Raw genomic sequence first — 26154 nt, 5'->3', positions numbered from 1 at the left:
ACAGAAAACTCCACAACTCTATTTTTGTGTTTATGAAAATACTAGCATGGATTCCCGGTGTTGCCCGGATGTTTGGAGGTGTGTGTTGAGCAAAAAAAAAAAAAAAAAAAGTGGTAGTAGGAAGGCAGGCTCGAACCCGTACCGTAAAGAAGGAAAAGAACAGGAAAAAAAAGTGACATCTTTGCTGTTACGACCACCGCCAAACCGGAAGTGACGTAGGTTTAAATTAAGGCTAGACAATCGAAAAGAGGGGATGACTTTTGAAAATATCGGCGAAAAAAGCGACCCATTCCTGTTGAAAAGTGCCCAGTTGAGGGTGAAGAAATTAATGTTTTTAGCCAATTTTTCGGTATTTGTCACCTGAAGGGTCAAGCTTAAAAACGATACTGATCTTGTGAAAATCCATCGCGTTTGTCGAAAGTTTTAGGCAGACATACAAGCATACATACATACATTTACATATTTGTAGCTCAAATTTTCAACTCAAACCGATTAAAAAGCTTGCCCTATCTCTGAATACCCTTTATGTAAAATTTCAAATGTTTAGACCAGAAATTGTCTGAGTAATTTGCTAGAGACCACAGAGGTCAATTTTTTTAAAAATTTTGACTCCTATTATGACCCCTTAATATTTATTGTTTTGAGCTCAAATCAAGTTATTAAGTTAGATCCATGTCCAAGTTACCTATATTTAAAATTTCAAGTGTTTATACCCAAAATTGGCAGAGGAGTTTGGTAGAGTTCTCAAAGGTCAAATCGTTGAACTTTGACCCCTTAACAGCCAAATATCTGGCCGAAAACGGATTACAAAGATTTTTCCAAATTTCAGTACCCTGTATATCAAATTTTGAGTCTGTAGACTAAAAATTGACAAAGTTATTGCGTAGGGAAATGTACACAAACAGACACACACACACAGACAGAAACTTTCACTTTTATAGATATATAGATATGCACATATTACAGTGTGGAACGATAAAATCGTCTCCCTAGAAAAAGACAACATGATTCCATTTCTATTTGATGAAAACCAGTTTTTTTTTTGTTTGTGTTTTTTTTTTTTTTTTTGTTGCAGACCATCTACTAGTTGACCAGTTGTGTACAAATCCAAAGAGTGATAGGAGCCTTTTATCAGAGTGACTCAATGTTCAATGAGCGAGTTTGAAGAAGCACCATTGTACAACTCATGCTTTCTACCGATCCAAGTCATGACAACAGGACCATTGCCAGCATCTTGAACACGTACATCAAGTCTGTTGCCAAGGTCGCTGGAAAGATGGTGGGATCCTTCTACCGCTTCAGAAGATATCTCACTACTGATGCAATTCTCTATCTATATAAAAGCCAAGTACGTCCAAGGATGGAATACTGTTTCCATATCTGGGCAGGAGCTGCAAAAAAAAGCCTATCCTGCCTTGACAGAGTACAAAATAGACTTTGTGGCTTAGTGGGGGATGCCCTTTTCTCTACTCTGCAACCTCTCTCCCACAGAAGAGACGTTGCAAGCCTATCTTTGTTTTATCGTTATTTCCATGGCCGGTGCTCGTCTGAACTCCAATCTCTGGTCCCCCCTCGCCAATCTTTTACAAAAAACACCCATCTAGCTGAATCCACTGTCAAAAATTTCCCCCACTCTTTATCTGTGCCTAAATCAAAACGCGGATTCCGTGAACAAAGCTTCTTTCTTAGAACTGCACGCCTGTGGAACTCTGTTCCATCTGCCTGCTTCCCACTGGACTACAACTTGGATGTGTTCAAGTCCAATGTTAACAAATTCCTAATGAACCGCCCCCTTAAGTAAACACTTCATCAAATCTCCACACTAACGTAATGTACTTGCAATAACCCTTATCCCTGAGTGGCTTCCGGGCCTTGATAAGTGGTGATCACTGTGTAAAAAAAAAAAAAAAAAAAAAAATGCAAATCCGGATGGTTAAACATTTGAGAGCACAGCTCAACGAAGTTTCCGGCCACGGTTATGGTCTTTGGTGTGATTTCAAGTGAGGACCACATCATGCTATCTCACATCTTCCAAGTCGGCTTGAAAGTCAACACCAAAGTGTACCTGGATGTGCTGAAGAGTGTGGTGATCCCCTGATGCAATCAGGTGGCTGCTGGCAGACTATGGGTGTGGCAGCAGGACTTAGCACCAGCCCACAAGTCCAAAGAGACTCAAGCTTGGTTTCAGAAAGAGTACTATGACTTTGTACCTTTCTCTCACTGGCCCCTCTCCTCCACCGACCTGAACCCACTGGACTACTTCATTTAGTCATACATTGAGAACATCACCAACATGACCTCCCACAATACCAAAGCCAGCCTGATTACCACCATCCACTGAAAATTTGCCAACCTCCCGCCAGTGTTTGTGGAAAAGATATGTTCTTAGTTCCAGACATGTATCGAGGCAGTGATTGATGCCGAAGGCAGCTACATTGAATAGATGTCAGCTCTACTACATAATCAAGTTACCTGAATTGATTTTTTCAATAAAAGTTTTAAAATAAAGCTGTATTGCTGTCGTTCCACCCTGTAGATAAATATCACCATCGTCGCCGTCACCACCACCACCGCCACCACCACCAACAACAGCAACATCATGATTATTATGATGTACATAACCTGGGTCAGGTGGAAATTTTGCATAGTGGTTATTGTTATCAATGCTAGCATTTGAATTCATACACCAAATTTTAAAATTAAAAAAAAAAAAAGAGCAGAAGTTGAAATTTTTTCAAAATTTCGATCATGACCAAACTTTCTATGGTCAGCTGTTATAATAAGATGTAGAGTTTCATTAATTTCATATGGACTAAGTAGCAAGACTCTACAATAAACAGAATCAAAGTTTTCACCAAAAGTATATGTCACTTTTCAAAAGTATATGTCACCTTTTCTTTGAAATTTTGACATTGATATCCCAAAATTAAGTCAGTTTTAAATTAGTTCATAACCGATATTTAGACCAAGATTGGTGACAATTGGTTAAGCGATAATGTGGATGCTAAGCTGTAAATAGACATAGTAATAAACTCAACCAAAAAAAAAAAAAAAAAAAAACTAACCTCTACTTTGAAAATTCATTGGCATTGTGATAGTCAAATTTATTTATTTTATACGTGGTGCAATAACGTGCTAAAAATATTTTTTGGCAATCTATAAATAAAAATAAAAATGAAAATAAAAACAAAATCAATTGGAGAAAAAAACATGTCAATCAATCAATCAATCAATCAATCAATGCAACACAAAATAGAAAACAGGTCATATGGTTTCTCACTGAAAAAAAAAAAATCTAAATTTTATGAGGGAATCCAAATCATGAAGAAGTACTATTCGATATAATTGAACTTATGGGGAAGTCTGAATGACGAGGAAGCTCAATTTGATGGAGTCAAAACTATGTGCTACTCCAATTTAAGAAAGTCTGTAAAGAGTTATAAACTCACTTAATTTGAGGAGAAGTAGTTCAATTCAAGTGAGTTCAAATTATAAGGAAATAAAGGCAGTCCATAAAAGGAAGAGAAATTTGAGTGAGTCTAAATTATAAAAAAAGCTGTGATTTTCCATAATAACTAACGAAGCAGCAACAACAACAACAACAACAGCAAATCAAATATATAACAAATCTCACAAAAAAGACAGAGAAATTATTCTTCTTTTCACCATAATCGCTCTGATCTCCATCAGTCCCTAATTGAAATGAATGGCTCTAGTCTTGGGGAAGCACTATGTCTTGATAAGCTTCTGGAGCTGACCTTCTGATCTGAAAGGGAACACATACATCAAATCTGTTGCCAAGATTGCTGGAAAAATGGTTGGATCACTCTACTGCTCCAGTAGGTATCTCTCAAATAAGAACATTGTGAGCCTGTTTCTGCTCTGTCATTATTTTCATGGCAAGTGCTTATCTGAGCTCCAATGTATGGTTTACCCCCCCCCCTACTTGTTGGATTTTCACAAAAAGCACTCAACTACCTACCTACAACCACTATCAACAATTTCCTTACTCTTTATCTATGCCTAAATCTAAACGCAGATTCCATGAACAAAGCTTCTTTCCTAGAACTGCTCTTCTGTAGAACACTGTTCTACTGACCTGATTCCCAGCTGACTACAACATAGTAGCCTACAAGTCCAATGTAAACAAGTTCTTGTTGAATCGTCCCCTTAAATAATAAAATTCTACTCAACTTACACCATTAACTATTGCTACACTACTTACATTAACCCTTATCCTCGAGTGGCCTTCGGGCATTGATAAGTGGTGACTACCTTGTAAAAAAAAAACTATTTGGATAAGTTTTTGTGCTTTAACTTATTTTAAAGTGTTTTTTTTTGATGAAAAATAAAAGTAGTGTAAAACTTGTCGAGTTAGAACACAAAAATACAATGCTGGTAAAATTCAAGCCATTGTCGAGCCCTGATAATCGTTCAAAAATTGAAAATTAAATAAAATACTGATAGAAACATATCCAATAAATGTCACCAAGTGTACAGTAATGTGATGTCCTACCAATATTTTGTTTAATTTTCGATTTTTGAGCGATTACCAATCTTCAACTATGCTTTACTTTGTTTTTTTGTTTGTTTTTTTTTTTACTTTTAAATATTTTTCCTTTACTTTTTTTTGTTTTTATAGGGAATTGGCAAATGGCTATCTTGTGGGTGAGATTTTCAGTCGCTATTATCCTGCTGAAATAAAAATGAGCAGTTTCACTAATGGAGTATCGTTACCGTCCCGGCAGCACAACTGGCATTGCTTGACAAAGGTATGTGACTAGAATGTATATATATGGTGCTAATCCAGAGAGTGATCCGCGCTACTTTTTAAATCGTATTTCCACGTTTAATTAAAGTTTTATGATATGTTTTTTTATTTAATTGTAAGGTTAAAGTACAGAATAGGTACAAAACACCCTCCCCTCCCCATGTTAAGAATGGCTTTTTAAATAATAACGTTATTATTTCAGCACGGATCACTCTCTGCATGAGTACTATATATACATATATATATATATGAGCAAATAGTTAATAAAATATATTAAAAAACACTTTGAAATGAGTTAAAAACATATTTAATCTGAAAAGCAAACACTAGATAAATGGATAGTCCTATCCATTTATCTGGTCAACATTAATCTGGTCAACCTATCTCTTTGGTGGTTGTTCTCATGATCTTTTTTTATAATAAACTATTCTATTAATGTTTTTTTGCAGCTGGGAAACATGTCCAAACAATATATATATATATATATATATATATATATATATATATATATATATATATATATATATATATATATATATATATATATATAAAATGAAAATTACAATTAAATTTACCAAAATGATCCAAGATGGTAAAATTAAAGTATATTATAAATATTAAAGAATTAATATTTATACAATTATCTCAGCCAGATATAAAAGCTCGATAAAACCAAATAGAAAATAGAGCTTATAATACGAGCAAACAGTTAATGAAACATGTTAAAAAACACTTTGAAATAAGTTAAAAACATATTTAATCTGAAAAGGAAACACTAGATAAGTGGATAGTCCTTAATCCGCGGAGTTTTGAAGAAATACTTTCCTTCTCATCAGAGGGTAGGAATTAGCAAAATGCGGGATCGGATTTTGCATGCAGAAGTATTTGATGAAACAACAAGTAAGTCAAAGATCTTACTTGAAAACAAAAAAAGTGAAGCAGAGGGAATATAGTGAAGAAAAAGGTGATTACACATGAACGGATTGTCTGGTGGAAGATAAAAAATCCAGTGACGGTAAAATCCAAATGTATAACTTCAAAAAAGTTAAAAGAATTTCCATTTGTACAAGTAAAATCCAAGGAAATCCTGTAATTGGAAGAAGATGGTCCATAATAATCCAAAGGCAGAAATCCATGGAATAATTCACAAAAATGTGTACAAGGTAAAAAGGAAAAGATTCCAATAATATTAATAAAAGAAAAATAAGATATGCTTTTCACTCTACTTTCGAGACATAAATATAAATATATATATATATATATATATATATATATATATATATATATATATATATATATATATATTTATATATTTATATAAATACCCGTTCATATACACTTTTTTCATGATAAAGCTAGATTTACTTAAACCAAAACAAAACAACATCTAAGTAAATCGCGATATATCCAGATAGCTGGCAAGATGGTCCAGGGGTAAGGGTTTTGGCTCATTACCATTGGGTCCCGATTTCGAATTTCGCTAGATACAGCTACTCTGATGAGTCGTAGACGACGAAACACGTGTCAGTGGATAATTACATTTTAAAAATAATACATATATATATATATATATATATTTTTGGCCGTGATTCTCGGTTGGCTCGCTCCTTCTTAAAACCTTTTATATGCTGTCTAAATAATAATATCTACGACTAATGAACTCGGGTCGCAGCTATCTTTAATTTACCCAACTCTTACAAGCTATTTTCGAGATATTTCCAACACTTTGATCTTAGCCAAAAGACCAAGTAACCGTCTTATACAGCTTAATTTTCTACCGAGCATTATCTTCTATTATAAAAAGATGCATAATTTATATTTATCCATTACTAAATTGAGACAAGATGTCATATTCCAAAAATTACATCTCAACTAAAAACATTATTATTTAGAAGACCATCCTTATTTTCGAGTGACGTTTGTTTCTGTAAAGCTTGACATGCAAAGCATGACCTCCTCCTTATTTTCTTAGTGGGAGGTGGGTGAAAGATAAAATCGCTTCTAAGAACAGATACTACACTTTGATTTTAGCAAAAAACTAAGTAAAAAAAACTGAATATTATATTGTTATCGTATACTTGAGACAAGATGTCATATTCCAAATATCACATATCGCTAAACTGCTGATTCCAAATTCTGAAATAAAAACATTATTATTCAGAAAGCCATTCTTAGTATTGGGAGGTTATGTTTTGTATATAATCTTCAGTTAAGGAGGAAGGGATTTAGGGAATTCATATAAAAGTATTATGCACTAGCAGATTACGCGACGTAGGTGGAAATACATTGAATGTTTCCTAGCAGAATACCCAGCGTCGCCTGGGATCGGATAAGATTGGTTGATATATGTAGTAGCCTAATACCCGGCGTCGCCCGGTATTGGATTACATAGCTGGATATATCCACTAGCAGAATACCTGGCGTAGCCCGGGATTGGATAAAATTGGTGTATATGTACTAGCAGAATACCCAGCGTCGCCCGGGATTGTATGACATAGCACTAGCATGACATATGTATTAGCAGATTACCCGGCATGGCATGGCCTGGGATTGGATAAAATTCATGGAATATTTCCGAGCAGTATGACATAGATGGATATATGTACCAGCAGATTTCCCGACATGGCCCAGGATTGGATAAAATTTATGAACATCGTCTGTGATCGGAAAAAGTTGGTTTATATATGTACTAGCCAAATACCCGGCATCGCCTGGGATTGGATTACCTAAGTGGATATATGTACTAGTAGAATACCCGTCGTAGTCTGGTAGTGGATAAAATAGGTGTATAAGTAGTAGAAGAATACCCAGCATCACCTTGGATTGTATGACATAGTACTAGCAGATTTCCTGACATGGCCTGGGATTAGATAAAATTCATGGAATGTTTCTAAGCAGTACAATCGGCGTCGCCTGGTATTGGAAAAAATTGGTTGATATATGTATTAGCCAAATATCCGGCTTGCCCGGAATTGTATTACATAGGTGAAGATATGTACTAGCAGAATACTCGGCATAGCATGGGATTGGATTAAGTAGATGTATATGCACTAGAAGAATAGTACTAGCAGAATACTCAGCGTCGCCCAGGATTGTATGACATAGGTTGATATATGTACTAGCTGATAACCCGGCATGGCCCAGGATTGGATAAAATTCATGGAATGCTTCCTAGCAAGACAGTCTGCTTTGCCTGGGATCAGAAAAAATTGATCATATATAACCAGCGTCACCCAGGATTGGATAACATAGGTGGATATATGTACTAGCAGGATACCTGGTGTAGCCTGGGATTGGATAAAATCGGTGTATATGTACTAGCAGATTACCCGCCATGGCCCTGGATTAGATAAAATTCATGGAATGTTTCCTAGCAGAGCACTCGGTGCTGCCTAGGATCAGAAAAAATTGGTTGATATATGTACTAGCCAAATACCTGGCGTCGGCCAGGATTGAATTACATAGGTTGATATATGTACTAGCAGAATACCTGTCATAGACTGGGATTGGATAAAATAGGTGTATATGTACTGGCAGAATACCAAGTGTCGGCCGAGATTGGATGATATTGGTGGATATGTACTAGCAAAATACCCAGCGTCGTCCGGGATTGTATGACATAGGTGGATATATGTACTAGCAGATTACCTGGCATGGCCCGGGATTGGATAAAATTCATGGAATGTTTCCTAGCAGAACACTCAGCGTCGCCTGGGATCGGAAAAAGTGTGTTGGTATATGTACTAGCCAAATATCCAGCGTCGTCTAGGATTGGATTACATAGGTGGATATATGTACTAGAAGAAACCCGGCGTAACCTGGGATTGGATAAAATAGCTGTATATGTACTAGCAGAATACCCAGCGTCACCTGGGATTGATTACATAGGTGGATATATGTACTAGCAGATTACCCCACATGGCCCGTGATTCGATAAAATTCATGGAATGTTTCCTAGCAGAACATTCAGCGTCACCTGGGATCAGAAAGAAATTGGTTGATACATGTACTAGCAAAATAACTGGCATCAACCAGCATTGGATTACATAGGTAGATATATATACTAGCAGAATAGCTGGCATAGCCCAGGATTGGATGAAATAGGTGTATATGTACTAGCAGAATACCCGGCGTCACCTGGGATTAGAAAACATAGGTGGATATATGTACTAGCAGATTACCCCGCATGGACCGGGATTGGATAAAATAGTTGGAGTGTTTCCTAGCAGAATACCTGGCGTCACCTGGAATCAGATAAGATTTGTTAATATATGTACTAGCAGAATACTCGGCATAGCCTAGGATCGGATAAGATTGGTTGATATACGTACTAGCCAAAATACCCAGCGTCGCCTGGGATTGGACTACATAGGTGGATATATGTAATAGCTAATTACCCGGCATGGCCCAGGATTGGATGAAATAGGTTGAATTTTTCCTAGTGGAATACCCGGCGTTGCCTGGGATCAGATAAGATGGGTTGATATATGTACTAGAAAAATACACAGTGCGTCCTGGATTGGATGACATAGGTGGATATATGTACTAGCATAATACCCAGTATCGCCCAGGATTGGATGAAATAGGTGGAATGTTTTCTAGCAGAATACCCGGCGTCGCCTGGTATTGGATAATGTCGGTTGATATATATACTAGCAAAATACTCTGTGTCTCTCGGGATTGGATGAAATAGGTGGAAATATGTACTAGCAGAATACCAAGCATAGCCCAGTATAAGATGGAATAGGTGTATATGTACTATTAAAATACCCTGCGTTACCCAAAATTAGATGACATAGCCCAGGATTGAATGATATAGGGGGAATCTTTCCTAGTTGAATACCCAGCGTCTCCTGCGATTGGGTAAGATTAGTCGATATATGTACTAGCAAAATAACCGGCATCGCCTGGGATTGAATGGGATAGGTGGATATATGTACAACCAGAATACAAAGCGTAGCCCTAGATTGGATGAAATGTACTAGCAGAATACCCAGCATCGCCTGAGATTATATGACATAGGTTGATATATGTACTCGCAGATTGCCTGGCATGGCCCGGGATTGGATAAAATTCATGGAATGTTTCCTAGCAGAACACTTGGCATCGCCTGGGATCGGAAAAAATTGGTTGATATATGTACTAGTAAACTACCCAGCATAGCCTAGGATTGGAAGAAATAGGTGTATATGTACTAGCGGAATACCCGGCGTCACCCGGGATTGGATGAAATAGGTGGATATATGTACTAGCAGATTCCCCCGCATCGCCCGGAATTGGATGAAATAGGTGGAATGTTTCCTAGTAGAATACCCAGCGTCGCATGGGATCAAATAAGATAAGGTGCTGAAATAAAACCATTATTATTTAGAAAGCCATTCTTAGTATTGGGAGGGGATGTTTTTTATATCTTCTCTATTTACACCTACCAATTTCTAAATTCTTAATATAAGGCAATTTAATAATTTTTAATATAAAATGGAGATAGTATTTTACTATTATAGAATACGGACCGTTGTCGAATACCATTATAATAATATACAATCATTGTTATAATATGCAAGTGACCTCCCTTTGATGTAGCTTCATTGTCGAATACCATTAGATTAATATACAATCATTGTTATAATATGCAAGTGACCTCCCTTTATGTAGATGATCAAAGTTAAGCAATAATGAGTTTGGTAATTATTAGATGGATAGTTACCTGGGAACACCAAAGGCTTTATGTAGATCACCAAAGTTAAGCAACATGCAGCCTGGTCATTATCAGATGGGTGACTACTTGGGAACACCAAATGCTTTATATAGATCACCAAAGTTAAGCAACAATAAGCTTGGTCATTATAGGATTGGTAACTACTTGGGAATACAAAATGTTTTATATCGATCACCAAAGTTAAGCAACATTATCTTGGTCATTCTCAAATGGGTAACTACTTTGGAATACAAAATGCTTTATGTAGATAACCAAAGTTAAGCTATCAGGATGAAATACCTCTATGTGGTGAACATAAACCGTTCCAAGGCTGCAAAAAATCTGATGCAAAAAAAATGAATATTTGCCACCATTTTTGAATAGATGTTATGGATGTGTATTCACATAAAAATTTCAATTGTTCCTTTTAAAGTTTAGGAAATACAAGCTGTTAACTTACCTCAATGTTACTTTCGTCATACCAAAAAAATTTTGCCCAATCATCAGGTGTCCAATTGTCATGTTTTATTTTTATTTGCAAATTCCAGACGTTTTTTCTTGTTGGCCTGAGAGAAGTATGGCTTCTTCCTTGTTTTACATCCTTTTAATCCTGCTTCTAATAACCTTCTTCTCACTGTTCAAGCTGATATGTTTTTGTGGTTTAATTTACCTTCCGCATCCCCGTGTTTACAAAGCCATTTGGCGGAAGTAACGTCAGACAAATTTTTAGCTACAGATGACCACAACTGTATAGAATGTACCTTTTTTTCTTTCTTTTTGTTAGATGCAAATATAAAAATAGAAGTTTTATTCAAATAGTCTTTATTTGAACTGAATGGACTGGGATTTTTTTATATTTATGAACTGTTTCTCCTGAATATTATGTCTATGAACAGTTTTTTTTTTTTACAAACAAAAATAGAACTTTTATAATGAAATATATATTATGAACTGTTTTCCAAACATCAGGTGTTGGTAATTTTTATAAATAATAAAGTATAAAAATACAACTTTTATAATAAAAGTTAGGTAAACGTCGATATCGGAATTTAAAAATTAAAGTTAGTTTTATTTTTTTTTAAATTAAAAAAAAAACGAGGTGGAGATATTTTGTCTCCATTTATTTTCGAGATATTTTTTCTCCATTTATTTTCGAGATATTTTTTCTCCATTTATTTTCGAGATGTTTTTTCTCCATTTATTTTCGAGATATTTTGTCCCTGTTTATTTTCAAGATATTTTGTCTCCATTTATTTTCGAGATATTTTGTCTCCATTTATTTTCGAGATATTTTGTCTCCATTTATTTTCGAGATATTTTGTCTCCATTTATTTTCGAGATATTTTGTCTCCATTTATTTTCGAGATATTTTGTCTCTATTTATTTTCCAGATATTTTTTCTCCATTTATTTTCCAGATATTTTGTCTCGATTTATTTTCCAGATATTTTTTCTCCATTTATTTTCCAGATATTTTTCTCCATTTATTTTCCAGAAATTTTTTCTTGATTTATCACTTTGAAATTTTATTCAACAATAAAATGATAAACCAAAATGAGATTTTTTCTAACGTGACTTCTAAAGATTTCGAAAGTGACTTCTAAAGAGATTATGAACAGATTAACAAATGCATTAATGCCAGCGATAGAACTGGCAACAGCAAATGTGATACTAAGTGATGTGATCCAAGAAGCGTCCTCCACAAATACACTGTATACCATGAAATGGTTGGCACGGCATGGTCTAATCACCAACTAACACACCTGTCCAAAGTGTACTGACCCATGTCAAACTATGAATCGTCAGAGTAGAAATGAGAGGCGCTTTATTGACGGCTATCATTGGTCTTGCCCCAAATGCAAAAAAAACAATAAATGTTAGAACATGTTCCTTCTTTGAAGGTAGTCATTTATGACTACAAGACTTAATACAACTTTTGTATTGGTGGTCGTTCGGGTAACTACTAGTGAATGTGGCAAAGGAAACTGGCCTCTCCAAGAAATCTTTAGTTGACTGGTTCCATTAGATTCATGATATATGTGAAATGACCATGCTGGAAAATCAATCAAAATATAGGTGGTCCTAAACGAACAGTCAAAATCAGGGAAAGGAAATTCATGCAGAGGAAATATCACCGAGGAAGATTCCGTCCAGGCAAGTGGGTTCTTGGTATGGTTGAATGAGAAATGAACTTGACAATGATGGTGCCAGTCGAAACGAGAGATGCTGCAACCCTACTGCCAATAATTGCACAGTATGTTAGACCAGGCACGCGGATTGTGAAAGATGGTTTGTGTGCCTATAATGCATTACTGGACCATGCTGTGGTAAACCACTGATATAACTTTGTTGATCCAAATGACCCTAGTATTCACACAAATCATGTGGAAACTAGCTGGAGTCTTTGTAAAGTTAGATTCAGATCCATGAGGGAACTAGTGAAGCAAACTTTAATAGTCATCTACATGAATTCCTCTGGCGGCAGCGAATCAAAGACAATTATTTTGGGAATATCATGTATTGGATACGGTTTTTTATGGTTGAGTTGATTTCATAGCCTAGTGGGGGATGCCCTTTTCTCTTCCCTGCAACCTCTTTCTCACAGAAGAGAATATGCAAGCCTGTCTCTGCTTTGTCATTATTTTCATGGCAAGTGCTCGTCTGACCTCCAATCTATGGTCCCCCACCTTGCCAAACTTTCGCAAGAAACATTCGTCTAGCTGAAACCACTGTCAATAATTTCTCCCAATCGTTATCTGTGCCTAAACCTAAACGGAGATACCATGAACAAAGCTTCAATTTGGTAGTTTTCAAGTCCTACATAAACAAATTATTGATGAGCCATCCCCTTAAGTAATCCAATTTACCAAATTTCCACTACTAATGATTACTATGATTCATCCCATTGACTACTGTACACTCAATAATCCTTATCCTTGAGTGGCCTTTGGGTCTTGATAAGTGGTAGCCCCCCACCCCACCCCCTCTTTCTCTCTCTCTCTCTCTCTCTATATATATATATATATATATATATATGACTACCTATAAAAAATGACATGCTGTAAACCTTTCATGTTTTTTTCACAATTCTTTTTCAGTATTGCATAATTATGATTCACTTTTTCTAGGAAAATTTATGGTTTTCTGATGAGTATACATTGAAAAGATTCAATATTAGCATAAATGTATTTGATTGTTCCGCATGAACAAAACGGGTCTGTAAAATGTACCAAAATTCTACTAACTGAAAGAAAGATCATTAAAGATTGATAGAATCATGGAGCAAATTCGTCTTTCATTTATACATATATGCTCTGTGGTTATGGTTAACAAACATAGAGCTTTTAAACAGAAAAGGATTGGTATACACAGACGGTGAAATAAAATTGCTAATGCTTAAATACTGGCCGGCTGAACAGATCAAACCTGCAACGATATACATTCATATTATACCCTTTGCATAATCACACTGATGTTTGCTCAAAGATGTACCAACGATCTCCTTTCATATTGTGTTCTGCAGTCCTGAACATGCTACCTCAGAATTGTGTGAATGAACATGTATCACTGTCACATTTTCGGAATTCTGTACTGTCTAACTACCGTGATGTTTCTAAGTTTTATGTATTCTTTAATTAGCTTAGCTCTGTCTATTGCTAACGATTTTATGACCATCTATAATATAAATCTCACCTGGCTGTTTAAATGTATGTATGTATGTATGTTTTTATGTATGTATGTATGTCTGCCTAAAACTTTCGACAGAGGCGACGGATTTTCATGAGATTTGTATCGTTTTGAAGTTCGACCCTTCAGACGACAAATATCGAAAAATTGGTTAAAAAGATTGATTCCTTCACCCTCAACTGGCCACTTTTCTACAGGGAAGGGTCGCTTTTTTCGCTGATATTCTCGAAAGTCATCCTCTCTTTTCGATTGACTACCCTTAATTTAGACCTTGCGGTTTGGCGATGGACACAACGGCAAAGACATCACTTTTTTTTTTCCATGTTCTTTTTCTCCTTCGCAGTATGGGTTCGAGCCTGCCTGCCTACTACCACTTTTATTTTGCTCAACACACACTTCCAAACACTCGGGCAACACTGGGCACCCAGGCTAGTAGCTTAATAAATAGCATTTTTTTTTTCAAATGTGTGTGTGTGTGTGTGCGTGCGTGCGTGCGTGCGTGCGTGCGTGTGTGTGTGTGTGTGTGTGTGTGTGTGTGTTTTCAACATATTGGCAACTTTTTCAATAAAATGACCCCTAGATTAAATGTGGCATTGTGGTGAGTGAAATGATTCTAGCTAAAAATAAAATAGTGTAAGATAAAGTTTTTGACCAATGGTCCTCACACACATTTTCCTACACTTTTGTTGACCTTGTTCTACGTTGTATGTTATATTTTTTGGCAGTAAATAAATAATTTAAAGTGTAGTATCTGTTCTGATACGATGCTTAATCTTTTCTGTTCTCGGTCAGTAAAGGAATGATCCTTCCAGACTAAGGCAATTTGATTTTTTTTTTTTTTTTTTTTTTTACCCAATCTAGAGCGTCCCCTTTTTAGAGAGCTGGATTCTATACATTAAAAACCCACCTTGCGTCTAACCTACTTCTATGAGTAGACAAGTAAATAGGATGGCATGTAATTAATAACGCACTTAACTGAATCATTTCGCTACAAAATGATTCTACTTTTTTGGCGATTATGTGTGAACACCCTGAAAAACTTGACAGTAAAAAAAAAAAAAAGAAAAAGAATTATGCGTATTATTTTGATTCATCGGACTACTGTTCTCATCTCGAGCGTGATTTTCACAACATTTAGGTCGATATAACCTCCGACCTTCTTCAGGTGTATCTTGTCGAACTCGGGAATGTTTCAGTCGAACTCGGGAATTTGGACGGAATTTTGAGCAGAACCCTTTATTTACTTCACGGGGGTAGCGTGCTCTTGTTCCGTCAGCCATGACTGGATAGAGGTCCTAAGTAATTCGCAAATGTATATTTCGGTCACCCACACTGAGGATTGAACCTTCAACCTTCAGGAGAAGGTCACTTTTACAATTGATTTTTCCTAGTACTCTAACCACGGGTCCTTGCAAAAAGAATCATGTTTCTAATTTTGAGGAAAGGGATCAGTTTCGTATAAAAATTTAATTTTTATACAAAATTATATATGTGGCCTATATAATATATTAAGGTTACAATATATATCATTTGTAGTAGCTGAGTGGTCTTGCTACTGTTCAAGTAATAAATCTAGTAAGTCGCTGTACGAAATGAATATTGCAGCTGAAGTGAGTGTTCCTATCATGATCTAACCATCTAATCACAATCTTGTAATAAGAGAAGACCCGGATGTACTCATATTCACTACATTAGTTTTTTAATTCACTGGAATTGAAAATTATAAATGGCATAATCACATTAACACACCGATTCATCATTAGATCACCAAAGTTAAGCAACGTCGAGCCTGGTCAGTACTAGATGGGTGACCGTTTAGGAATACCAGACACTATGTAGGATGGAGGTCAACATCTTCCTGCAAGAACTGCAAAAACCTAACGTCGTCATCTCTATTAACTGGGATATACATGCACCTGGGAGCCGCTTGTGAATTTAATATATCCTTGACACTTCCTCCTTTGGAGGAAGCTGGTTTAACCCGCCATGGGTAAATGCCACTGGCATAATGCTTGAAAATTATCTCTTGATAATTTTGTTAAATCAAAGCATACAATTCGTAACATTTCAGAGTTTTTTTTGTTTTTTTTTATTTCAAATAAAAAAAGGTTAGCTTGAATTTTTTTTTCTTCAAAATCAGTGCAACCAATTCATTCTCATGACCTTTTTATATAGCAAACAGAATTAAATCCTGCAGGTGTTCTTGTCTTGCACTGTCTGTCAGTCAAATACAAGGAATATGACCTTTTGCATGAAATTGTTCTTTTTTTTTTTTTTTTTTTTTTTTTTAGAAATCGCTAGACAAGATGTTGCAATAGTTTTAATATAAAATGAGGGCAAGATTGAAACAAATTAAAAAGTTCTACTTATAGACTCTGGCGGTAGGAACTGACCAATCAAATAGAGCTACGTACTGCTGGCAACCAATTAAGAAATAGAATTACTCCATAAGAATATTGGATCTTTTAGAATTCCCGCACATAACTTCTTGTGTCCACACAAAATTTTATACAGATTAGCTACTCACCTGAAATTCTTTTTCATCTCCAGAACTTATACAGATTAGCTACCCATCAAAAAAATTTTTTTTCCTCTCTAGGACTTATACAGATCAGCTACCCATCAAAAACTTTTTTTCATCTCCAAGACTTATACAGATTAGCTACCCATCAAGAACTCTTTTTCATCTCTAGGACTTATACAGATTAGTTACTCACTGAAAACTCTTTTTCATCTCCAGGATTATACAGATTAGCTATCTACCAAAAAATCTTTTTTCCTTTTCAAGACTTATACAGATAAGCTACCCGTCATAAACTCTTTGGAAATTAAACATGGTTTTCAATTCAAAACAAGAAATGGACCCATTTTATATTGGGAACTAAAAATAAAAAGTCTACGGTATGTGTTAGACCAGGGGTCAACAAACTACAGCCTGTGGACTGCATTCGGCTTGTGATGTCAGTTCATTCGGCCCACTGACGTTACTTGAATTTGCTTGATGAAACGTATGGAACACAAAAGTTTGTAATAAAATTTCAATTTGAATATTATGTTTTGAATATTAGAAGAGACCTCTTCATTGATTTTTGGTCTTTAAATTAGGCATTTCGTTTATCCCAGTTCTCCCCTTCATTTGGTGAGCTATAGCTTCACAAGTGACCCTGGAGTCCTCTGCTTTTCTTGTGTTTCAACAGGATTTTCGATTACGTTTCTAACTCAATATCTTTTCCATTTTCCGACTCCGTCTTTTTCTCCCTTTATTATGGCTACTAAAAAAGGTTCCGCAAATATCACTAGCTTTTTTGCCGCTTAGTTTGTAAGATTCGGATATGTCAACACGATGTCTGATGTAACTATCATTTTGCTGTTGTCGCTTTCTTTGATGACTTTTTAATAAATAAACGTGTCGGTTGCTTTTGTTTGCTATTTATTGCACACGCACTATCCATGATTAACATGGAATGCTAAACAGTTTTTTTTTTTTCTCAACCCCCCCCCCTCGCCTCCCCCAAGCTTCCGTTCTGGCCTGCTGCAAGTATTGCATAGAACGATTATACGGCCCACGTTCGTCATTCTTTTAGTTATCTGGCCCACAGTAAAAAAAAAAAAAAGTTTGGCGACCACTGTGTTAAATGAATAGATTCTGACCCAGAAAACAATTCTTCCTCCCTTTTCAGAAACTTTGCTCATGGAATATGACGGCTAAAGGACAAAATAAGGAAATTGAATTTAAAAAAAAAAATTTTTGACTTGATTTCTTTTTTAATTGGAAGAATGTATCTAAGAAGATTTTTTTTTATATATATTTGAACTTAAAGAATGAAAGGAAGTAAAAATAAACACTTCAAAATAATGCTATGGTTTGCTTGAAGCATTGTTTATTTTGTATATAAGGGTAATTTTTTCTGAAATATTATGTTATATTATGTTATATACATAGTATACTATAATATTTTTTATATGGAGATTGCTTGAGATAAGACATAGAGCTACTTGATATAAGGAGCTAAAAAAAGTACTGCTTTAACATAATTTGGCAAATTTAAATCACCTTAAAATGTTTGGAACCAGTCTCTTTTAATTAATAATTCCATAAAGGATATCATTCAATTAATTGATTAAATTGCACCAACAAACTCCCAATCATGTTATAATAGTATATCTTTCTCTTTCCTCTCTGGGTTTTTTTTCTTTTCAGGGAAAATCACCACTTATCCAAGCCTAAAGGCCACTCGAGGATAAGGGTTAATAAGTTAACCACTATGACAAATGCTCATTTATGGGGGAAATTGGATAGCAACTGATTCCGACGGCTTCACAAGAATTTGTTTGTTATAGTCAGCTGGGAAGCAACGCCACGATATTGTGTTCCATAAGCAGCTATCTCTAGGAAAGAAGATTTGCTCATGGAATTTTCGATACAGATATAGAATAAAGGAAAATTGTTGGCAGTGGTTGTAGCTAGGCAAGTACTTGCCATGAATTTTTACAGAGCGACTAAAGATTGAAGCTCAGTCGAGTACCTGCCATGAAAATAATGATAAAGCAGAGCCAAGCTCACTACATCTCTTCTGTGAGAAAGAGGTAGCAGGGAGGAGAAAAGGACATTCCCCACTAGATTTCGAAGCTGGTTTTGTACCCTTTCAAGACAAGAAAAAAGTGCTCTGAGCTCTCTCAGTCCAGATGTGACAACAGTACTCCACTATAGAATGTATTTGACTTTTATCTTGGTAAAGACACTCTCTCTCTCTCTTAGAATGTGTAAGTACAGTATAATTGATTTCTAACAAGTATGGTTCGTTTGAAAAATAATTTTTTCGCGTTAAAATCGCACCACATATAAAAAATTCTATCGGCTATGTAACATGTGAAAAGTAACACAAACATCCTTTTCCATAAGTGGAAAAGGTAGTTTGCTTAAAGCATTACTGGTAAATATATGTGGAAGAGTATAAGAATACTATAGCAATGCAGGGAACCAGGTGTTAAAATGATGTGATGTATGAACAAAAATGAACAAACGAAAGAGCGTCTTGTAGAGCTTTTTTTTTTTTTTTATGTCTTCATACATCATTTATTTTCTTGATCAATCACAGATACAAAACAGTAAAATAAACTTACTGTTTGAGATAGTCGGGTTGGCAGATGTCTTTGTATTTCGAGAAAATACATCTTTTTCAAAAAGAAATGGACTAAAAGAAATGTTTAAAAAAATAAATAAATAAAAAATCTCATAAAGCTGGAACCGGAAATTGGGTTGGTAGTTGAGCTGTCATGCAGAAATAGGACTTATTTTAAATCAGTTTGGTATTTCAATCACTGTGTTTTTTGTGCATATTGATTAGTAATTTTACTTTACCCAATGATATTACCATTACATCGTCATATTCACTCTAATTTTATTTTTCATTTATTTTTTGTTATATATTAGTTGCCTGGCAAGGCCAGAAGGAAGAAAACCAAGTAAAAAAAAACAAAAAAAAAACAAAGGAACAAGGGAGAGAACTAAGTGAAAAAAAACGCTAAGCAAAATTCATCCCAAAGCAGCAAAACTGAAGCTGGCTTGTGAGGACACTATATATACAAATGTAGGCAAATTTGGACATATTTTATTGGTTTGGAAACATAGGTTCTTTTTAATAATTGTCATAAAATTTTAACCATAGAATAGTATTATTACCTTCTAAAAGCCTGCAAATTTTCATGTAGTTTCATCTCATAGAACCAAAGATATGAGCATTTCAATATTAAATTTTGCTACCAGTATAGATATATGCATTGATGTACTACCTTTTTTTGGCAATTTTATAAGTTCAAAATCTCAGCAACTATTCATTAGAATTTAATAAATGAAGGCTTGTTGGAAAGGTAATGACCTGAATTGTGTAGTGGGCTATGTTACATTTGCTCATAAGGTCAAACATTAAGAATATCATCCATCATACAGAACCTAGTTTTGGCGCTTTTTTACAGCCATAAAATGTTTCAATTATAGTCATTTGTTTTCCTAGTTTTGCATATGAATTACAAAATATCTGATATTTTCCCAAACATCTGGCCTTGATGGAGGAGAGACTAAAACTTGCTACTTCAAATGGTTTCAAATGATCTGAAATAACAGTAAGGGGAGACTTGAATCAAGTCTCCCGTTGCTGTTATTTCAGATCATTTGAAACCATAGCAGCCATTTTTAGTCTCCCCTCCATCAAGGCCAGAGGTTTTGGGGAAATATATATCTATATATATATATATATATATATATATATATATATATATATATATATATGTATATAACTGAACCACTTGACTTTTTCATTTTAAACTTAAATTCAAACCATTACCACCACACAAGGAGTAAGGCCAGACATATAAAATCAGCAATATGTTCTTTGATATGACAGAGGCATGTTCAAAATAAAAGTTTCTGTTTAGAGCACAATTGAATCATGATAGTTGACTTTTACATTTTAATTTAAGCCATCTATAATATAAATTTCACCTGTCTGTTTAAATGTATGTATGTATGTATGTATGTATGTATGTATTATGTATGTTTATATGTATGCATGTTTGTATGTCTGCCTAAAACTTTTGACAGAGGCGACGGATTTTCACGAGATTGGTATTATTTTGAAGCTTGACCCTTCGAACGACAAATATCGAAAGATTGGCCAAAAACATTCATTCCTTCACCCTCAACGAGGCAGTTTTCCACAGGGAGGGTCAATTTTTTTTTTTTTGCTAACATTTTTTGCAAGTCATTCACCCTCGTGCTCACGGCGTCGCTTAAAACGCATTATTTTGACCACTCGTGACGTCACAATCACGGTAAGCACACCGGGAAGACAGTTTGTGTTTTTTCATCCCTTTTCTTCTGGTGCGGTACGGGTTCGAGCTTGTTTACCACTCCTATTTTTTATTTTTTTTCGCTCGCAATTTTCTTTTTTTTTTTCAACCAACACCCTTACACACACCTCCAGTTATTTTCTGCCTTCACGTCATGGGTTCCATCCTGCCTGCCTAGTACAACTTTTTTTTTTTTTTTTGCTCAACACACACCTCCAAACACTCGGGCAACCCAGGCTAGTTATATATAAAAAATGCTTTTATAAAATCAACAGTAGGTTCTCTACAGTGCAATATAAAATACAATGTATTGTGAACTAAGTCACTGTGCGTAGGCATGTGAAGCTTTCTCCTGGTGCACGACGATGGGTTACCCACTACTGCAGACAATTGAACAATTTGATTGAACAATGGTAGATTTCACTGATTTCGATTGTGCTTTGGCTTTTGGACCAAGATCATAGTGTAGTATTTGTTCTGATGCTACACTTACTTTGACTTTTCTGTCCTCGGTCAGTGGAAGAGAAATCTTTCATGACTGAAATAATTTTTTATTTTTGTTTCTATCCAGAGTGCCCTTTTTTGGGGAGCCGGATTTCCTCCACACTAAAAACCGACCTTGTGTCTAACTCTGCCCTCATGTGGAGGCAAGTAAATAGGAACAATAAAAATAAAGAATCGTAAAACATTTGTTGATCCTTATTCAATTCCGGGCAACGTCAGATTTCCCTGCTAGTATATATATATATATATATATATATATATATATAACTCATTATTCAAGCACAGCTGATTGAACATGACAGAGTTATTCTTTTTCCAATTTTTCTGGATATCTTTTCGATTTGCCGACTAAAACTACTAGAAGACTTACTTATAAAAAAAAACAACAGCCCCTTTTTAAACCGGATCTCATTTAACACCGGGACAAATATACTAACAGTATTTAATAACTAACAAGAAACTAAATAAATAAATTATAAAATAAGAAAATCATTATTAAAAATAAAAATAATTCGCCCCTAACTATTCTGCACCCACCTTTAACCAATAAAAAAAAAAACTGTAAATACATTAAGTCTGAAAGGAAAAGGAAAAGAAAAAAGAAAACAACAACAACAACAACAACAACCGCTTCTGATGATAATCGGGCGCACTGTTAGAAAGCGCTTGGGTAGAATATAGAAGACCGCTCGGCGAATCGAAAAGATATCCGAAAAATTGGAAAAAAAATAACTGTCGTGTTCAATCAGATGTGCTTGAATATATATATATATATATATATATATATATATATATATATATATATATACACTCATGGGCAAAAAAAAAATGGGCCAAGAGTGAAAGAAGAAAGAAATCGATTTTTCAATATTTTTCCATGAATTTTTGTTAATTTTAAACTGAAAATTTCTATTTTGCAGATCAATATTATCATAGCATATAATAATAAGTGGAAAAATTAATCCTAAAAATGGTAAGACCGCATCTTGGTGAGAATATAAAAAAACGAATTGCAGGATTAAGGCAGTTTAAAATGACTTACAAGCAGATTTTTGATATTTAAGAAAAGAAAATGTGAAAGCATCTCTTTCTGCAGTGAAACAAATTGGTCAAAGGTTTGAAGTCGAACGCTTGGTAAAAGGGAAATCTGGATTTGGTCGCCCTAGAGCATCCACTTTGAAAGACGACCATAGGCTTAAATTAACTGTTTTGAAGGATCGAAAGAAAACTTATGTTTATGACAAGATCCCTGGCGACACCAGATGATCTTGCTTTTCAAATAGAGGAAGAAAAGATGGGAGAGGATGAGGTATGGTTGGGGGGGGGCATGCTGACACTTCGTCAAGGAAAAACAGATGTTTATGAAAAATGTCCAGAAGAAATAAAATATTTCAATGGGAAATAAATAGTTATCGCTTATCACATCAGTGCCGGGGTGGGGTTTTTAAGAGAAAGACAAACGAGAATACATCTATCAACAACGGAAAAGTTGTTTTTAAAATCTCTGTTGAGCGAGATGAAGAATGGGGGTCAAAAAGTAGGGGTCACCGCCAGGCATTGTTCAACCTGGGTGACTAATCATGCCTAATTGGTAACAAGTAAAAAAAACCTCAGTGCAGGTGGGGGTTAAGGTCTGGTAGAGATAAGCTCTAAAAGAAAAAGAAAGAATAACTCCAAAAGGAAGGAGGAATTACTGATTTGATAAAAACGATTGACTTTTTAGAGTTAGGGCCCTTTTTACTGACTGGCATCGAGACGTCCACATCGCTCTCACCCCGCCTGGGGGGGGGCCTCATAAGAGCTAAGTTGAAAAGCTCTTGTTCTTAGCTGGGAAATTGATTAGTGAAACTTAAGTATACAACCTACATCATGAAGCTTGGATCAAAGAACTCAACTAAACAAGTGTAAAACGATTTATGAATAATTATTTTGTTTTGTTATATAAAAATGTCCCAGAGTTTTTCCTTGTTTCTCGATTTGCCAGCCTGAATGAAGATGCAGTTTATTTCAGGTATGCCCTGTCGCCAGATGATGAAGAGATAGACTGGATCCAGCACGAAGCCAGAGTGACGACCGAAATCGACAATGTTGCCACACGGACTTAGGGTCATGCACATTTCGCGTGCCCTGAGCAGCAGAAGATATTTTCCAGTGACTAGTGAGAGTCTGGTCACCCTTGAGGGGTCCACCACTAGACAAGTAAAAATGTAGCCCTGCTGGGTTGCATCTATGGTCCTGTGAGCTGGGAGCAACGAACACAGCCAGAAGTACATCACAAGTATGCTCCCGTGAACCAGGATAGCGACGGATGTGGCCCGGCCCTCGGACGAGAGAGGGTGTTAGGGTTATATGTTGACCATAGCAAAGAATCAAAACAGGGGCTGGAAATTCTCTTTCTAGATATACAATATCTAGACGAATGGAAGAAATGGGATTTTCCTCTAAAAGGTGTGCAAAGAAGTCATTTTTATCTAAGAAGAACATCAATGATAGAAACAAATTTTTTTCATGTTATGGCAAGAAAGATACAGACTGGTTCAGGAATGTTTTCTGGTTAGATGAATCAAGATTTTGTCTTGTTAGTGATGCTCCCAATACCCCAATCGAAGAACTGGACAAATATTTTCACCAAGTTGCATAAAAACGACATTTAAACACGGGGATGAAAGGATAATGGTATGGGGAATTTTACTGCAGCAGGAGTTGGGGAACTTATTAGATGTGAGAAGTCAATCAATGCAAAGGAATACATTCGAATATTAAAAACAGGACTGTTACCAAGTATCCAGAAGCTGGGAATATCCCAGAACATTATTTTTCAACGTGATAATGCCCCTGCACGCACTGCTAAAGTCACAAAAAATGGTTTTCCGATAATTCAATTGATGTGATATTTTGGCCAGGTCAAAACCCCGATTTAAACCCAATTGAGAATATTTGGACAATAATATTTCATGCATTGGCCAGGAGAACTTTTGAGAACAATAACAAACTGTGGGAAGCTGTGCAAAGCGAATGGAATAGCATCTCCTCTTCACAGTGTTCCACTTTGGTTGAGAGCATGTCTAAAAGGATTGATCTTTCAAAGAAATCAAAAGGGAATGCGATTCCATCCTAAGCATTTATTAAAGTACGAGTAAATGTCTTGTTCTGTGTTATTAGTCTCGTTTAAGTTTCCTTGTTTAATTGTTCTTTATTCAATATAGCTTTTAGTGCAATAAAATGCATAAAATTTGTTTGGCCCATTTATTTTTGCTCACGAGTGTATATATATATATATATATATATATGACACAATGTAACATAATAATTTTTGACATCACAATGGATTTCTTTCAGATGGCATCCATTCTCTAGTTATGAATGATGTCATAAAATGATGTAAGTAAATCATGATATCCCTTAATTACTGGGATTTTAAAAGAAAGCAGGCTATCGCCTGTAGTCAAAGAGAAAATATTAAGATGGTGCAGGGTATGCAGATATTTAGACAACCCATGTAAATAGACAAACCAAGAGATTTTGAAGATGCCAAAAGATTACTAAATCGTAAAAGCGAAACAGCAGCTAACTGGAGACATAGAAGAAACTTTGGAATAATTAATAAATTTTTTTTTTTTTCAAATCTAAATAAAAAATAAAATAAATCAATAAATATAAACAATATGGTTCAAAAACAAATTTAAAATAGTGACACAAAAAATAATTGTACTAGTAAATTATTTTAGTTCCCATAATTTCACCTTTTTTTTTTTAATTTCACCCATTTAAAAGCGGGAAGTGCCAACATTTTTCTCAAGCAATGGGGTTGACACCCATTGACTAAAAGAAATACAACAATTGGGAAGGAGTAATAAAACCAACAAATTTGATTAGTTAATGTATATAATAAACATTAATCAATTATATAAAGGGCGAACGTCTGTATGTCTCACTAAGACTAAAAATGCACATCAAAACCCTGCAGAGTGGGTATTTTCTTGATCACCATTGCCCTCGGATGTATAATATCTAAAATTTAGGACAAAAATGACTAATTCCTTGGAGTAGAAATATCAAATAATTAGTTGGAAGATGGGGGGGGGGACAAATTTCAGCGTATTTTCATTAGTGTGTTTTATTGGCACATGCGTACATTTATTTTGCTTCTAATTTACAATGTTTTCTAATGATTGTTTCAGTTATGAAAAATTAGAGGTTGAAGACCTGAACGTTTTAGTTTTGAATCCAGTTAAAAAAATTTTTTTTTTTTACTGAAATTGCTTGAGACAAGGCATGAAGCTACTTGATGTAAGTAGCTAACAAGAACGAAAGCTAATTATTGCAAAGACAGGAGATGCTTACTGATCATAGTCTTAAAAAAGAACCTGGCTGTAGGTAGAAGGAAAGCAGTGAACAGGAAGAGAGTTCCACAACCTTGCAGTCCTTGGAAAGAAGCTACTGGAATAGGAAGCTGTATTATAATGAAATATCAAAACAGTGAATTGGTGGAGACCACTAGACCAACAATTCAAACAAGCTGGAACAAAGGAAGCAGGGAATAGATCAGACAATTCTCTGAGGAACACATACAATAATAGTATTTGTAGAAAAGACTGAGACTAGCAACATCACGTCTGTGAGAGACAGGTTGCAGTGAAAAAGAA

At 35.3% G+C, this 26154-nt stretch overlaps 1 protein-coding gene across 1 annotated transcript in view; it reads left to right on the top strand.

The window, feature by feature from the left end:
• Positions 1 to 26154, top strand: part of LOC145268300 (spermatogenesis-associated protein 4-like) — a 90183-nt gene that overhangs the window by 20444 nt on the left and 43585 nt on the right. Inside the window, exon 2 of the mRNA XM_080123724.1 lies at positions 4643 to 4772. Within this exon, the coding sequence (XP_079979850.1) occupies positions 4643 to 4772 (130 nt within the window). The remainder of the gene's footprint in view (positions 1 to 4642; positions 4773 to 26154) is intronic.

The sequence above is a fragment of the Euprymna scolopes genome, chromosome 43 (assembly GCF_053919585.1).
Source record: "Euprymna scolopes isolate OS-2025 chromosome 43, ASM5391958v1, whole genome shotgun sequence".
NCBI lineage: Eukaryota > Metazoa > Mollusca > Cephalopoda > Sepiida > Sepiolidae > Euprymna > Euprymna scolopes.
This window is presented reverse-complemented; position numbering and strand designations above follow the sequence as displayed.